Below are 17,200 nucleotides of genomic sequence, written 5' to 3'. Positions count from 1 at the left end.
TGAGTTCTAGAATTTTGTCAGAAGAAGTAAATGTTGATGCAGGTGCCAAAAACAATATGGGGGCAGGGGGTTATTATACAATGAAACAGCACTTTAGCGTGAGCTCTCTGAATGCTGAAGGGGAAGTACCAAGGTACCAAACAGAGAGGTAAATGGCCAGGCAGCCAAACTGCCCCCTTCCTGTCACCTGCATTACCCACATGCCTTTGGCGCCAGTCCAGGGACACTGTCCTCCATCTGCTATCTGCCTTCACCAACTTCATGGGTAACTGTAGATGACCACTTTTTGCCACACAGTAACAGGGTGTTTGTAACAATTTATATCTCTACATAGGGCATTTATTGAACTGTAAAATTTTACATTTGCATACAAACGGGAAAGAACAACCCTCCATTTTCAACTGCATGTTGTAGACTATTTCTCAAAAAGTAACACTGCATTCTACTCAGCAACTTCTCCAGTTGAGTTCATACTGGAATCCAGGAGATGGATTTGGTCTCAAAGCCAATACACGTGCTTCAATGAGCCCAAAGAAGGCCAAGACCTTGGTCAGACCCTCAGTGGTTCCCTGGTGCCAGGCCACTCTATGCTCAGCCCCAGTAGGTGATTTCTTCAGGGATACAATTGTTTCTGGGTAGACATTGTACAACAAACCAAAGCGCCTTCCTCAATGTGACTGAAAACATGAATCACCTGGATATGTATACAAATGAACCAATCTTTGTGTGTTACCAAAGTCTATAAGTTCAAATCCTCATCTGTAATGCGAGAATATTTGGAGATGGAACCACTGTGAGATAATCAGTTACCTAGGGTCACAGGAGGGGGGGGTCACCATGATGGAACTGTGCCCTCCTAAGAAGGGGTACCAGAGAGTCTGTATGTTGTCTGTCTGTCTGTCTGTCTGTCTCTCACTCTTTCTCTCTCTCTCACCATGTAAAGTCACAGAAAAAAGACAGCCCTCTATAAACCAAGAAGATGAGCCCTTGCCAGGAATGGAATGAAGCAGCACCAAGGTCTTAGGACTCCCAGCTTTCAGAAAGATGGAAGATACATTTCTGTTGCTCAAGGCATCCAACCCATGAGACTGCATTCTGAGATGACAATGCATTCAGAACTTCTATAGAACTGAGATTAACACACAAGGAATGATACCAACCTGAAGAACGAGGCTGGACAGAACATGGCTGGTACAGCAAGCTGCCTGTGTTTATTACCACATTGAAAAACCACAATAGCACCTATGAAATGTGAGAACACTTTCTAAATTAGCATTCCTAGTGATGGCAAAAACAACATTTGTTTACTGTAGAACCACTTGTGTTCATTTATGTATTTGATTCTTTCTTCATTATTGGTGGGACTGGGGTTTGAACTCAGGACCTTGCACTTGCTAGGCAGACTGGAGACACATCCTGAGCCAGTAGAGAACTATTTGTAAAGCATTCAGAGGAAAGTAAAACCTACCTATGAGAGTTGACGTGTTGTGTTTCGCCCCTTCATAGTAACAGTTCCTCTCCTGGCAGTGAGCCTGACTCCAATGAGGGGTTTGTTTGGAAGAATGATTCTTCTAAGTACAAGCAGTCTAACTCATAAACTCCATTGAAAACAAACCCATTGTTTTATCGTCACATGAACACCACAGAGCAATGATTCACTGGACCCTCTATAGTTTTGGTGAGCTATCTACATCTCATCTCATCAGGCAGAATCATTGCATGCCTGAGGCAGGGCAGTGAGGACTAACTGAAATGGGTACCAGGAAGTCCCTCAGGAAGAGGAACTATTTTACATATTATCTGAACTACTGAATACACAACTGTGTAAATGTATACAGAAATGGATCAGATTGTACTCTTAAAATCTGTACACTAGTGAGATAACACCCCTATCTATCATTAAGACTAGTGCTTTGGTGTTCATCCCAATCGCGGTAGCAGACAAACATTCAGAAGGTGAACACTAACTGAGCCTATGCCACCTACAAGCACTGGCCTACAGGCTTTTGCACACATCTCCTGTTTCAATGTAGTAACTACCTTCAGGATGCCATGACTAGGATCCTTATTTTATCTGTGAAGAAGGTGAGATTTAACTAAGGTAAGACGCTTGTTGAAGACCCTACAACTAGGAAGTAGTGGAGTCAACATTGAAACTCAGTTCCAACTAACCCTGGAGCCCTGGCTCTTATCCAGGATACCAGCCTTAGAAGTTGTATCAACATGTGTGCCTATCTCCAAGGATCTCCTCTAGGGGAAGAATCAAAGGCTGATCAAATAGACATGTATAAGGATATGCATGCTTCAGTATTAGTAAATCAACTTAATTAGCATAACTCAGATAGGTTCATATGCTAGACTAACTACTCTGAATCACTTAATATTGGGTTTAAAAGACCAAGGATATAACTTCTAAATGGACATGATACAGTAAGTGAGACAATAGTCTATAAAGTATAAAACGGGTGCCTCTGGCTCACACCTGTTATCTTAGCTACTCAGGAGACTGAGATCTGAGAAATGTGATTAGAAGCAGCCCACACAGGAAAGTCTGTAAGATTCTTATCTCCAATTAACTACCAAAAACCCAGAAGTAGAACACTAGCTTTGAGGCTCAGGGACAGCACCTAGGCCTTGAGTTCAAGCCCCAGGACTGGCTGGCGTGTGTGCACACATGCGCATGCGTGCACGCGTGTGCACGCACACGCACAATATAAAACAAAATGGTTAACAAAGGGAATACATTGCAGAAGTGTGTTAAGTGTGTTAAGTAATTGTACCATTGTGTAAAAATCAGAGAATAGACTTATTACACAAACTTAAAAAGCTACAATGTCCATAAGTGCTATTGTTTACAGGATTACCTCACAGATGCAACCATTGCTGACTGCAGTGTTGTTTTGCTGTGCATGATTATATATAGCAATTTTTTAGAGTAAATACATATTTCTGAAGGAAAACAGTTTTGTAGTGTGTGTGTGTGTGTGTGTGTGTGTGTGTGTATGTGTTAGTACTAGGGCTTGGACTCTGGTTTTGGGTGCTGTACACTAGCTTGTTTGCTCAAGGCTGGTGCTCTATTACTTAAGCCACAGTTCCCCTCCTGGTTTTTTGCTGGTTAACTGGAGATAAGAGCCTCATGGACTTTCTTGCCCAAGCTGCTTTCAAATAGCCATCCTCAGATCTCAGCCTCCAAGGGTAGCTAGGCTTACAGGCATGAGCCACCAGCACTGGTCTTATCATTTATCAAGTTTGTTTTTTGTTTTTTGTTTTTTGACTACTTATGTTAGAACTAAAGCTACCTGAGGATAAGGATTTTTTTTTTTACTATTTCCTGACTTTTCCCTGAACTTAGAGCTGTTCTTGGCACACAGTAGGTACTCAGCAGATATTTATTAAAGGCAAAAACTAACATGAAGCTCTAGCATAGGACTTGTCTCTTTTTTATTCCTGAGGAGTCTGACATAAAGCTGTGTTGGGCAGGCATTTCACAAACACTTGTTGAGCTATACACTTCCATCATTTTTGAAAAGTAGTATTCATCCATCTAATACACAAAGATCAGTTGGCTGTGTTTTTACTGCCTGACAAATAAACCCAAGGTTGTTTGTAACTAGAATGAAGAGACAGGTTGCTGGCTCAATTTTGTGTAATGAACAAAACTGGCGAATTGATCTCATTAGCCAGAGAAATCCATGAACACATTTATCAATTAGTTCCACTGCTTTCACGGATATTAAAGGCCAAACCCCAAGGTGGTGTGCCCAGATCATGACTTTGATTTAATATATAAGGTACAGAAAAACAATCAAAGTGTTCCAGGCCTAAGTGTTTATCTGCTATTAATCTGGGTCCTTTGAGAAACTTCATCACTGAGATTAAGCCCTCAAGGTATACATGCCTCAATTTCCCCGCAAGTTGCCCTCAAAAACTTATGTCTCCACAGAAAAACTCAAAGTTAAGCTCAAAGTGAGTTCAGCTGCTTTGCTTCAAAATCAGAAAATTACCTCAAGGGTTGATGGCATATACGTGTATGCATCATAGAGAATTTCAAAATATCACTGAGATATAAGGTAAATAAAGGTTTCAGAGATGGGGTCCACCTCCCCAGGTCCTGTCCCACTGTGTGATCTCACCCAGTTATGTCCCAGTGAGAACATATGGATATTTAGTTCCAGCCGTCCTCTTCCTTGGGCTTCTGACTCCTTCTGACGCCTACCCACTGGTCATCTCTATGGAGCAGATCTCACATACCTGAATCTGGCATTCCTAGAACACCTTTCCCTTGGGAGCTTTTCTTGAGCTCTCAAGCTCTTTCTAGCTAATGCTTCCATCCCTCCTAGCTCAACACTGAGGACTGACTCCTGGTTTCTTCCCCACCCCAGTGTCCAGCTAGTCACCAACTTGTTCATTCTAGTCCCTAAGATCTCTTACACTTTTGCTTCAGCCTAGCCACACTGCCTTTACTTCAGTTCTCCATGATCTTCTCACCTGAGAGCCTGGGACTACCTTAAATTGGCTCTACCCCTCCCCCATTCTGCTGCCACCTACTACCCACCAGGCCCAGTTCTACATTTACTGCTCTCCCCCAACATGTAAAATAGAAACCTATCCTATCGTGTTCCTGCTCAAAATCCTCCACAGTCTCCTTTATCTCCCAAAGCTCAAGCTTCGAGAGAGAATTTTGTGTACTGTAGCTCCAGGTTCTTATCATGTAACAGTTACCTCTTTCCTTAATAATGGAATCTTGATTTATAGTTGGAACATGGCCACTTGTAATACTACCTGTTAAGACCTCATGGTAGCCATGTGAATTCCATGATGAATTCCATGGTAAACAATATGTAGAATTCCATGGTAAACAATATGTGGAATTTTAGGATCATCCATTAAGGACAGCTAATGGTTGGAAAGAGTACCTTGGCCCTTCTTAGTACCTGGAACTGAAATTAAGAAATGATTCTCAGAGTTTTATAAACATCTTTGACCAGGAGGCAGCCTGGAAGGTTGAGGAACACATGACAGAAATCTGGATTTCAAGGCAGAGCTACATGGCCTGCATCGTGTGTGTGTGTGTGTGTGTGTGTGTGTGTGTGTGTGTGTGTGTGTATGTATGTGTGTGTGACAAAGGGGGGGGGCTTGAATTCATGGCCTGGGTGTTGTCCCTTAGCCTTTTTGCTTAAGGCTGGCAATCTACACTTGAGCCATAGCTACACTTTTTGGTGGTTAATTGAAAGTGAGAGTTTCAAGGACTTTTCTGCAGGCTGGCTTTGAACACTGATTCTCAGATTTCAGCCCCCTGAGTAGCTAGGATTACAGGCATGAGCTATCAGTGCTGGGCTCCTCTTTCTTGCCTTTTGACACAGAAAATGTTTCTATCTGGTTAATCTTCTAATGTGTTCACATTTCTTCCACCCCCCTGGACTTATCTTCCACCATTTCTCAGGCTTTGGGCTCTAGACTGCAATTCATGTGCTTCCACTCTACTCATCTAGTCTCCAGGAACAAAAGGACATATCAGTGCTTTGTTCAAGTTTGTACCTCCCCAGCCCCAAACACCCTCATTACCTTTGTTCAGGTTTTAGCTTTCTACACTCTGCTCAGGTTATCACCTCCACTAGGGAGATGGCCTGGACACTTGCTAAGTGGCCATTCTTTGGACTCTTCCTCTTTAGGAATCTATATGTTATTTATTACTTGCCTGTGAACCATCTCTCTCACCCCACAGGAAGAACCTGAAAGGGCAGACTCCCCACAGCCACTCACTCTGTATCTATACCCTAACCCACTATCTGGCACAAACTGCGTGCAGCCAACATGTTCCAGCCTTAACTGGATTTTCCTCACTGAGGAAACTGTTTGAATGCCTTCAAATGTCCAACTAAGCTATTCATGTCCTCAGTAAGCTGAAGATTTAGAAACTTACCAGTTTTCATAGGTTTAGTGTTCTCGAGATGGATAGCAGACTGCAGATGAGTCATCCTAGGGAAACATCTACTATGCATGGGGTTTCAGATCTGAATTTCCTCATCTTGTAAAGAGAACTTGGCCTTGTGTAGCCTTTGAAGTCTTATCAGCCCTTGAACTTGCAAGGCTTCTTGTGACTGGGCATCTGCAACTGCTGGTTTTTTTTTTTGTGTGTGTGTGTGCTTTTCTCTCCTTCCTCACAAGCCATCTCATCTCAGAAGCCATTTCCTCAGGACAATCTTGTTTCTTTCCTTAACCAGATCAATCACCCTATGGGGAATTGCACTACACTGGCATTCTGTTCTTTAAAGGCCACAGCTGCATTTCCTGCTTGTGTGGTCACTTGATTGACAGATTTATTCCTAGCTAGACCTGTCCTCATCACTAGGGAGTATTTGGGGTGTTGTTCATCATTGTATCCATGTGCTAGGCAGAGAGTTGCTGGTCAAGATCCCTTGTTAAATGGTCTCTGAGGGCTGTGCATGGGAACAGAAAAGGCCAAGAATTTCCCTGGGGGAAATGGAAGAATACATTTGGGGAAAATGTCAAGTTGGGAAGCTCATTAGAGAGTTCCTTGAACTCTAATTCTTAAAGATGGAGTCAGGAAGCCAGGCACCATGCCTCTAACCCTAGCTACTCAAGAAGCTAAGGTCTGAGGATCAAGGTGGGAAGCCAGTCTAGAAAGAAAAGCCCAAGAGTCTCTTATCTCAATTTAACCAGCAAAAAGCCAGAAATGGAGATGTGGCTCAATTGGTAAAGTAACAGACACCAGCAAAAAATGCCAAGCAAAAGCACGAGGCCCCAAGTTCAAGCTCTAGTATCAACACACACACACACACACACACACACACACACACACACACACACACACACGACAGATAGTGTTCAGAATGATGATCACTTTTTTCTTTCCATAATTTTTTTATTGTCAAAATGAAGTACAGAAGGGTTACAGTTTCATACGTAAGGCAGTGAGTACATTTCTTAACCAACTTGTTACCTCCTCCCTTATTTTCCCCCACCTCCCCTTTCCCCTTTCCCTCCCCGCTATGAGTTGTACAGTTGGTTTACACCAAATGGTTTTGTAAGTGTTGCTTTTGAAATGGTTTGTCTTTTTATCCTTTGTCTCTCAATTCTGGTATTCCCTTTCCCTTCCCTAGTTCCAATACATGTATTTACAGTGTCTGGGGTACTAAGATGAGTTACAGTAATAGCAGGAGTAAAACCACAGGAAAGGACTACAAGAGAAAAGAAAAAGAAAAGGTACGGTTTCACATGGCATGTTGGGATTAACTACAACAATGATATATCACTTATTTCCATAACATGGAGAACATTTCACTTAGCATTATCTTATGTGTTCATACAGACATAGCTATTGAGCTATTGTGCTCTTCTGCTATGTCTCTCCTAGAGATGTACTAATTATTCCCTAGCGAGAATACTGAGGCCACTACTGGTAGAGTACAGAAGAGAGAAGACAGGAATATGATTTGCACAGGTCATGGGGAGGGCTCAGCCCATAATGTGAGCTAAAAGTTACTCATGCACTGAGTATTTCCATGGCTGGCATTTCCTGAATAAACAAGGTCTACAAAAATAACAAATGACAGCGTGTAGCTGTCTTTTCAGTAAGCACATAAAAAAATAGTAAACCACCTTCTTAGAGCAGCAAGGATGATAGCAGATGACCAAGAGAAAAAAAAAGAGCTGCTCAATTTGAGTATCCTGTTTATCAAAAAGGAAGGGTTTTCTTACTACTGTGAATAGGAAAAAAAAACCACATAAATATGGAATTGAATTCTAATATAGGTGGGATCATAGTAACATTTCAAAATTCGGGATCAAAGGAAGATATTTTGGAAGTATGTAAGTCTACAGATAAGAATTGCTTAGGGGGCTGGGGATATGGCCTAGTGGCAAGAGTGCTTGCCTCGTATACATGAGGCCCTGGGTTCGATTCCCCAGCACCACATATACAGAAAATGGCCGGAAGGGGCGCTGTGGCTCAAGTGGCAGAGTGCTAGCCTTGAGCAAGAAGAAACCAGGGACACTGCTCAGGCCCTGAGTCCAAGCCCCAGGACTGGCCAAAAAAAAAATAAATAAAAAAGAATTGCTTAGGACTAGGAAGGGACAGTGGCCTTAACTATGAGGGAGGCAGAGATTGGGGGATCATGTTTTGAGGCCAGCCAGTTTGGAAGACTCAATCTCAACCAAAGGCTAGGCACAGTAATATCTGTCATCCCCAGTGACATGGGAAGCAAAAATAGGAGTATCACAACCCAGGCCAACCATAAAGTGAGACCGTACCCTCAGAATAAGCAACATGAAAAGAAAGACCAGCTGTGATGCAGGGAGAAACCACACACCACTGAGGGAGACCCTGAATTTGAAACCCAACTATTGCCAAAACAGAAAAACCAAACACACACAAAACTCGTGAGAAATGAAGAGAAGGGGAGGTCTTGGGAGATGGGAATCAGATGTTGCAATCAGATTTTCCAGAAGGGAGAGCTGGGAAGTGCAAGACTCCACGATGTTACATCTACCACAGACTCATCCATCACACAACTAGGAATCCTCCTTGCTACACTGCTGGAGGTGACTTTGCTACCAACTCACTGAGCAAAGCTACACCCAGCTAAGCTTAGATCATGTGGGAATCTGGAGCCAATGGGGTACCTACCACTTCACATGTAACACTTGAAAAAAGTAGCAGGAAGTGGCCCTGTGTTCAAGTGGTAGACCACTAGCATTGAGCTGAAGAACTCAAGGACAATGCCCAGGTTCAAGCCCCACAACCAACAACAACAAAAAAGTAGCAGACAATATGAGAGAGTGGCACAGTCACACACATCCAGCTACCACAAACGCATTGTAGAAGGCTATTGTGAATCTCCCCCAAAGACTGTTGGCAAGAGTCAAATGGAACAGATTATTTTGTTGATTTGAGGAGAAATCAAAGGTGATTTTTGGAAAAGTTAAGCTACTCAGTACTGGTAGCATAAGAGTGGCAGGCAGACATCTTGGGTCCACATCTGGACCTTAGGCAGAGGAATCATGACAAGATGGCACTTGCCCCTGGATGACGCCGCATGCAGCCTACCAAAGACTTGCACAGGGCACCAAGTGGTCAAACTCGTGGGCTGGCAAATGTTTGTTGTGCTGGACTGTATGCTCAGATGTAACCCTTTTTTTTCCTATCAGTCATAGGTCTTGTACTCAGGGCCAAGGCACTGTCCCTGAGCTCTTTTGCTTAAGGCTAGCACTCTACCACTTTGAGCCACAGCGCCATTTCCATTTCCAGTTTCCTGGTGGTTAACTAGAGATAAGAGTTTCATGGACTTTCCTACCCTGGCTGGCTTTGAACCATGATCCTCAGAGCTCAGCTTCCTAAGTAGCTAGGATTATAGGTGTAAGCTACTGCCTGGCTTGCAAGTGTAATAATTAATCCTTCTATAAGCCCATTTGAATGTATGGCTGATGCCTTCCACACTTTGTCAGAAATGGCAAACTAATGAGGGATGATTGGCTTGGAAGTTGAAGTGTCAGTGATGGCTTGGAATTCTCCTCTGCCACTGTTCATGAGAGGCTGTCTACAATGCCGACAGCAGGCTACATGCCCCTTGGCATCCCTAACTTTTCTGTGGGGCTTGGTTCTATAAAATGGTCCAACCTACCACATGCTGGTAGCTCATACCTATAACCCCAGCTGCTCAGGAAGCTGAGATCTGAGGGTGGATGTTCAAAGCAGCCCAGGCAGGAAAATTTGTTCAACTCTTATCTCTACTTAACCAGTAGTAAAGTGGCCAGTCTTAAGTGAAAAGGCCAAGCTGAGTGAGTGTGCGAGGCCCCGAGTTAATTTAAGTTCCTTTGCCAGCACAAACAAATAAACACACAAAATAAAAATAAAAACAATTCCCAAACAGGCAAAAATTCTGCTGATAGATCAGCAGTGTGCGCTGGAGATCATGTGAGCGGTGCTGAGTGCTGCCTGGGACACTCATGATAAATGAGCCAGTCTGCTGCACCCAGGTCTCTCCCTGGATTCCTGTATCAAATTCACACCCCCATGACCCACATGTGCCCTTGATGGTGTGTGAATTCCAAGGACTGGCTTTCAGAGCCTTACCCCTAACAATCTGATCCTAGCCAGCAGCCTGGATGGAACTGAATTACCCTGGGAAATAAATCCACTTCACAAAAATAGTATTTGAATGTATCCCCATGAAACAAGCTCCCTTCAAAGTCAGCCCCCACCCGTCAGAATCTGAACATGAGATTCATGATCAAGAGTAAATGAAAATCACTACCCAGAACAGAGCCACAGATACCAAGCACCAAATGAAAACTTCAACATGGTGGGCCCACACAGCTTGTGACATTAGTTAGTGCCCACACTCTTCATTTTAAGCCAAATGGCACAAGGAAAACAGAGTGGGGACTGGCACCCCATGAAAACTAGCTTTTATTCTTGTATTAGCACAGTGTGCTCCTTACATCAAACTCCCGAGGAATCAAGAAACTTGAGTTTAGGCCAAACTGCTTTCCCCCGATTTTGCCTATTTCCATGATTCAATGCTGTCCTCTAGTGCGGCTGTCAATCTTCCAGACATCCCTGAGAAGACAGTGGTTAAAACCTTGGCTTGTGCCAGGTGTCAGTGGCTAATATCTGAAATCCTAGCCACGCAGGAGGCTGAGATCTGAGGATCGAGGTTCAAAGCCAGCCGGGGTAGAAAAGTCTGTGAGATTCTTATCTCCAAGTAACAACACCAAAAAAAAAAGCCAGAAGTGGAGCTACAGTTCAAATGGGAACGTGCCAGCCTTGAGTACAAATGCTCAGGGACAGAGCCTGAGCCAAGTTCAAGCCCAGGACTTGCAAGACAAACAAACAAGCAACAACAACAACAACAACAACAAAAAACAAACATGGCTTAAACTCTGGCTTTACGTAGTCTGCTTGTTAAGTCTTTCTAAGACTCAATTGTTCATCTAAACAATGCTAAAAATATTATTGCCATGTAATAATAATGTTAAAGGGGATTAGGACATAAACACAGTTGAGGTGTTGGTTCTGGAACAGACCTAGCAGAGTTTAGCTCTTCTTGTTAGTACTATTTTGAATTACACACTCTTGTCAAGTTGAGAAGTCATTCTTAAATGTGGAAAAGTCTCTTTTTTGTATGGTAAACAGAGCAAAGATAGTGGCTTGTAAATAGCAAGTTTCAGTCAGGAAATTGCTTTTTCTATGTTTTGGCATTAGGGTTTGAACCCGGACCTTGCTCTGGGATTTACATTCAGAGCCTTGCACTTGCTTCACAGACATACTTCCACTGGAACAACTCCACCAATACCTTTTTGTGTTGGTCATTTTCAAGACAGAATTTTGCTTTATGCTTGTGCTGGCCTAGACTGCGATCCTCCTATTTATGCTTCCTCCTACTGCTAGGAAGGCCAATGTGTATCCAGCCAGTGTGCTGGGTGGACAGAGTGCTGGCTGACAGAGTGGTTCCGCTGCACCCAGCCATTGGTTGAATGGAGTCTTAGCAACTTTTATGCCTAGCCAGGCTTCAAACTTTGACCCCCAATGTCAACCCCCCAAGTAGCTAGGGTTACAGGCTTCAGCTACCACGCATGCTCCTAACATAAAAGACGTTTTCTCAAAGGAAAAACTTCCATCTCCAGAGAGGGAAAAGAAAACAAGAGGTATATATGGCGATGAAGTTACAATGTAATTTACAGAGTAGATGGGTTCTGACAACAGAAAACAAAAAAAGAGGAAATGAAGAATAAAAGTTATCTATCATGCACTGTTGGATCACTACCCCTCACATTCTCTCTGGCTGAACTTTTTACTTGTCCATGGAGTTCTAATGACGTAAGCTGGATTTTGAGCCCATTCAAATTAGACTATATTGTCATCCAAAGACTGTGTCAGGAAATGGAATCCAACAGTATTTGGGATGGTGCTACGAGTGAACAATAACCATCCAACGGGATGCTGCTCTTCAGCAGGTCACCCTAAGCTCCTCACTGGCCAAGCCACTTCATTAGACCTGATTGTCACCACAGCAACTCAATGCACAAAGTTCAGCGTGGTTGTGGATAATTCAAATAGAATGAATCCATGTTCTCCAATTCATCTCCATGGTTAGAATGGTATAAAGAGAAGCACATGTTCAGAAGTGCACAGGTCTTGACTCTAACAGGCCCGTGGCAAACCTGATCCACCAATCACCTCCCCTGTGCTTCTCAGCCTAGTCTGGGACTGTCAAATGGGGTGAACTCACTATGGTTTTTTGGTGTTTGCTTTTTTGCACTGATTCTAATGGGCACTGAAACCTTCTGTGAATTGAATCAAAAGACTTTCACTGATTAGCATGAGGTGTGGAAGGCTAGATCATCCAGCAGAGGTGCAGAGAGAGATGAAGGAGGGGAAGCAGCCACCTTAACTCACCGGTAGATGATGCCCTTCTCATGCAGGAACATGAGTGCCGAAATGATCTCTGCTGCGTAGAAGCGTGCACGAGCTTCATCGAAACGACGGGACTTCTGAATGTGGAACATCAGGTCACCTCCATTCACAAACTCCATCACAAAAAACAGACGATCCTGGAGGCAAGCCCACAGTACAGCAGTTAGACTACAGTGTGAGCGGGCGGCGCAGTGCTGCCTTGGGGCTTTGCAGGGGAGGATTGTCTGTTTGTCTGTTTTATTGTTATTATAAAGGTGATATACAAGGGGTGATAGCTATATAAGTCAGGTAAAGAGTACATTTCTTTTTGGACAATGTCACCCCTTCTCTCACTCTCTCCCAATATTTGCATCCAATATGGTTTCTTTTATCTATATCTAATCTTATACATAGTGATACAGAAGTTGCAAAACACAATCTTTTTTCACCTTTAAAAATTAATTTACTTTATTATTATAGAGGTGATATACAGAGTGATTACAATCACATGAGTCAGGCAATGGGTACATTTCCTTTCGTACAATGTCTTCAGTTCCTTCTTCTCTCCAGTCTCTCTCTCCCGTCTCCACCCATGAGTTGTATGTATAGCTCAGTTTCATCAGCGTCCAGTGAGCTCCACTGCTGTGCTTCTTCACCCATTTTCCCTCTAGGACTTTCCCTCCCCCCAGCTCTTCTGAAGTTGTATACTTGAATAAACCATAATAAGGTAAAGAAGACAGAATCATCAAACACTAAAAGCCTAAAAAGAAAAAAGGGAAAAGAAGTCTCTTGTTTCCATATCTTGAAGTTCATTTAAGTATGTATATTATTTTATGTAAATATGAAGAGGCACATAGGCGCCTCTGTGTTTCTCTCCTAAGAGAATCCTTTTTTGGTCTCACCATGAGTGAGTATCTAGAATCCTGTATAATTTGTCATATCCCAGTGCACTTTAAGTCTAATTTCCACATATCAGAGAGAACAGGAGGAGAGATTGTAATTAACATTTTCTGTGAAACATCCCGACAGCTGGGCACAATGGTTCACACCTGTAATCCTAGTTACTCAGGAGGCTGAGATCTGGTTCAAAGCCAGCCCAGGCAGGAAAGTCCAACAAACCACTCAGGAAAAGATAAAAGCAGCTCTGTGGATCAAGTGGTAGAGCTCTAGCCTTAAGTAAAAGAAGCTCAGGGACAGTGTGTAGGCCCTGAGTTCAAAGCCCACAACTGGCACAAAACAAAAAAACAAAAACAAGAAAACATCCTGAGGCTGACAGGAGGCCAGGGAGCAGAGGTCTAATGGGACCAGATTTCTCAGGGAAAGAGTGACACTGTATCCCTGTTAGGTAATTCTATGTGGTAGAGAAGCGCCAGTGGCTCACAGCTGTAATCCTAGCTACTCAGGAGGCTGAGATCCGAAAATCATAATTCAATATCATCCCAAACAACAAGAACAAAAAAAGTCCACGAGACTTTTGTTTCCAATTAACCAGCTGGACATGGAGCTCTGGCTCAAGTGGTAGAAAAAAAAAAAAGTTGTGTGTGAGCACAAGACTCTGAGTTCAAGCCCCAGTACCAGGACCTAAAAAAAATAGTAAAAAGTAGTTATAGGTCCAGCTAGTTCCATTCCATGTAAGGGACCAGAGCAGCCTAATGAATACTGAGCATGCATTTCAGAAAATAAAGGGTGCTGGACAGAAAAACAAAGAAAAGGTAAAACTGTTTAGATAAACCAGCCAAACATGAGTCCAGCCTGTAAAGATCTGCCATGGTAGAAATGTTCTTCAGTTCATCAGATACTGGGAGTCAGTGTGGGGATGCAAATGAGCAGGAGGCCATCCCTACCTTTAGAGACTCTGCCCTTGCAGAGGAAATGAACTTCTAAAAACATGACCTCAGCCACTTTGGAGGCAGAGACTAGAAGAATATCAAAGCCAGCTGGGGCAAAAAGTCAGCAGGAGCCCATCTCAACCAACAAGTGAGACCGGACAGTACACACATGCAATCTCAGCTAGGCAGAAGCGCAAGTAGGAAGAATGCAGTCTGACACTGGCTGACCAGGGCACAAGTGTGAGATCTTATTTAAAAAAGAAAAAAACTAAAGCAGAGAGAGAGAGAGAGAGAGAGAGAGGCCTAAGGTCATGGCTCAAATGGTAGAACACCTGCCTGGTAAGTACAAGACCCTGAGTTCAAACTCTAGTACCACACACACACACATACACACACACAGAGTTTAATTTTTTTTTTCAAGTCCTGGGCCTCGGACTCAGGGCCTGAGCACTGCCCCTGGCTTCTCTTTGCTCAAGGCTAGCACTCTGCCACTTGAGCCACAGCGCCACTTCTGGCCGTTTTCTATATATGTGGTGCTGGGGAATTGAACCCAGGGCTTCATGTATACAAGTCAAGCACTCTTGCCACTAGGCCATATTCCCAGCCCCACACACAGAGTTTAAACCCTAGTACCAAACACACGCACATATACACAGAGTTTAAACCCTAGTACCACACATATATACAGACCTCTGTGATATAATAGGGCACAGAAAGACTAATGACAGAAATGTACAAGTCTAAATTAAAAAGTGATGACTCAGATAGTGCCTGCTGGCTCCTACTACCTAATAGGCTGAGATCTCTGAATCTCAGTTCAAAGCCAACCCAAGCAGGAACATCTGTGAGACTCATCTCCAATTAACCAGCACAAAAGCCAGAAGCAGAGCTGTTGCTCAAGTGGTAGAGTTCCAGCCATAAGCAAAAAAGTTAAAGGACAGTACCCAGGCCCTGAGTTCAAGCTTTAATACTAGTACCAAAAAAACCAAACAGCAAAAATAAGCCCATGATGACTCTCTTAGGATGAAGGAATAAAGGTTTTGATTCAAAGACTTCTAAGAACCTCTAGTTTCCTCTTCCTTTCCTGCTTCCCACTAGTGCTGAGAAGTCTTGGTTAGCAGGTGTTCAGGGAGGGGCTAGGGACTCAACTGAGAAAACCACAGACACAAAGCCAGAGCAGATCTACCACAGAGTCTGATGTACAAAACACACCATGCTGAAAGCCTTAAAAAAAAGTTACCGAAACCAGCAAACCTGCAGAGGCCAGGGCCTTTGCTCTCTTGAACTGGGGTGAGGAAGGTGACTGAGTAGTGACCTGTGAACCAAGGCCAGAGGCTTAGTCAGGACTGTCCACTTGGAACTGGTGAACTTCCGGAGACAAGCATGGGGACCATTCCCAGACATGTGTCACACAAAGCCTGGCTTCATTTTGCTGGACTTGCTAGAAGAGAGTTCCAGAGTCATTGCTCACCTGCCATTTCATCCCCATCAGCAGGCAGTGTGATCTGTAACCTCCTCCTTCCTATTTAAGTAATACTTTAATTCAAAGAGAAAAAACATTACTGCCTCTGAATTTATCAACTAGAATCCTCTCTCTACCAACACAAGTCACGAAAAGGTACAGCAGGATCCATAAACATATAAAACAACACAACTCCTCATGGTGGCCAATGGAAGCCAGAGAAAAAGACATAAAAATAGTGAGCTGCATGACTCAGCTTACTCCTTTGAGTGTGACTGACGGGAGTGGCAGAACCGGACAGGACTGACTCTGATGAGCAATGACTGTCCCCTGTTTTCTCCAAGTTAGCAGATGGGGGGGGTATTGGGTAAAGTGGGCTGGAGACACCTCCCAAAGCAAAGGAAGTCAGAGTGACAAGTGACTCCCCTTGGAGGGAGGCCACAGCAGAAGGGAGGCTGAGGAAGTCGAAGGTGCTCAGCAAGCAAGTCAGCCTCACACACTTTTGTTAACCAGCCTGTTTATCTTCTTCATGGATGCTCAGAACATCTAGATGAAGGAAACTGGGTCAGTAGGTCAGTGGGCATTCCTAGGCTGCGGTAAATAAGCATCCTTGAGGACAGTCTGGGAGGCAGTGGGCATGAAGAGGTAAAAGAATTCCAAAGGAAATTTTACTGTGTTTACACACACACACACACACACACGCACACACACAATCTTTTTCATATCTGAAGTCTAGAAAACCCCAGACCCAGGCTAACCTCCAGACAGATCCAGGATTGACAATGCTAGCCTTTGGTCTTGCTATCTCCCCTTAATCTCAACTCCATCCACAGCCTCAGAGGCAGAGAGCCAGACAACAAACAGGTGTGGCAAGTTTTCCTCAGAGACAGCAAGGGGAGAGAATTTTAAGGCTTAGAACAGAGAAAATAGACTCATTTTCTTATTTCTAACCTCCTTCATGGCATCGCCTAAAACACAGAGTATATATAATTCACAGGCCTGAGATTACAATCAACTCTGTGTGTGTGTGTGTGTGTGTGTGTGTGTGGAGGTTTGAACTCAGGACCTTGTGCTCTCACTTGACTTTTCTGCTCAAGGCTGGAGCTCTACCGCTTGAGTCACATCCTTACTTCATACGTTTTGATAGTTAACTGGAGATAGAGTTTCACACAGAGTTTCCTGCTCAGGCTGGCTTCAAACCATGATCTTCATATCTCAGCCTCAAGGGAGTACAAGTGTGAGCCACCAGCTCTCAACTACAATCAAATCTTAAAACAGGCAGAAAGAGAAAGCAAACTAGTAGAAATTCAAGGAGGTTTTTGTTTTTAAAAGTCCATCCTATTAAAGTCTATCCAAACCAAGCAACATTACAAGGTACAAAAACCAAACACGTAGGGGGGTATGAGGCACAAGGTAATAAACAGTACAAGAAATGTATCCTATGCCTAACATATGAAACTGTAACCTCTCTGTACATCAGTTTGATAATAA

At 43.5% G+C, this 17,200-nt stretch overlaps 1 protein-coding gene across 2 annotated transcripts in view; it reads right to left on the bottom strand.

Annotated features, from left to right (window-relative positions):
• The window catches only part of Prkch (protein kinase C eta), a 235,609-nt gene that overhangs the window by 58,044 nt on the left and 160,365 nt on the right, over window positions 1–17,200 (bottom strand). For both annotated transcript variants that reach the window (XM_048362542.1, XM_048362543.1), the window contains exon 10: window positions 12,422–12,576. In XM_048362542.1, the coding sequence (XP_048218499.1) occupies window positions 12,422–12,576 (155 nt within the window). The remainder of the gene's footprint in view (window positions 1–12,421; window positions 12,577–17,200) is intronic.

The sequence above is a fragment of the Perognathus longimembris genome, chromosome 14, assembly GCF_023159225.1.
Source record: "Perognathus longimembris pacificus isolate PPM17 chromosome 14, ASM2315922v1, whole genome shotgun sequence".
NCBI lineage: Eukaryota > Metazoa > Chordata > Mammalia > Rodentia > Heteromyidae > Perognathus > Perognathus longimembris.
This window is presented reverse-complemented; position numbering and strand designations above follow the sequence as displayed.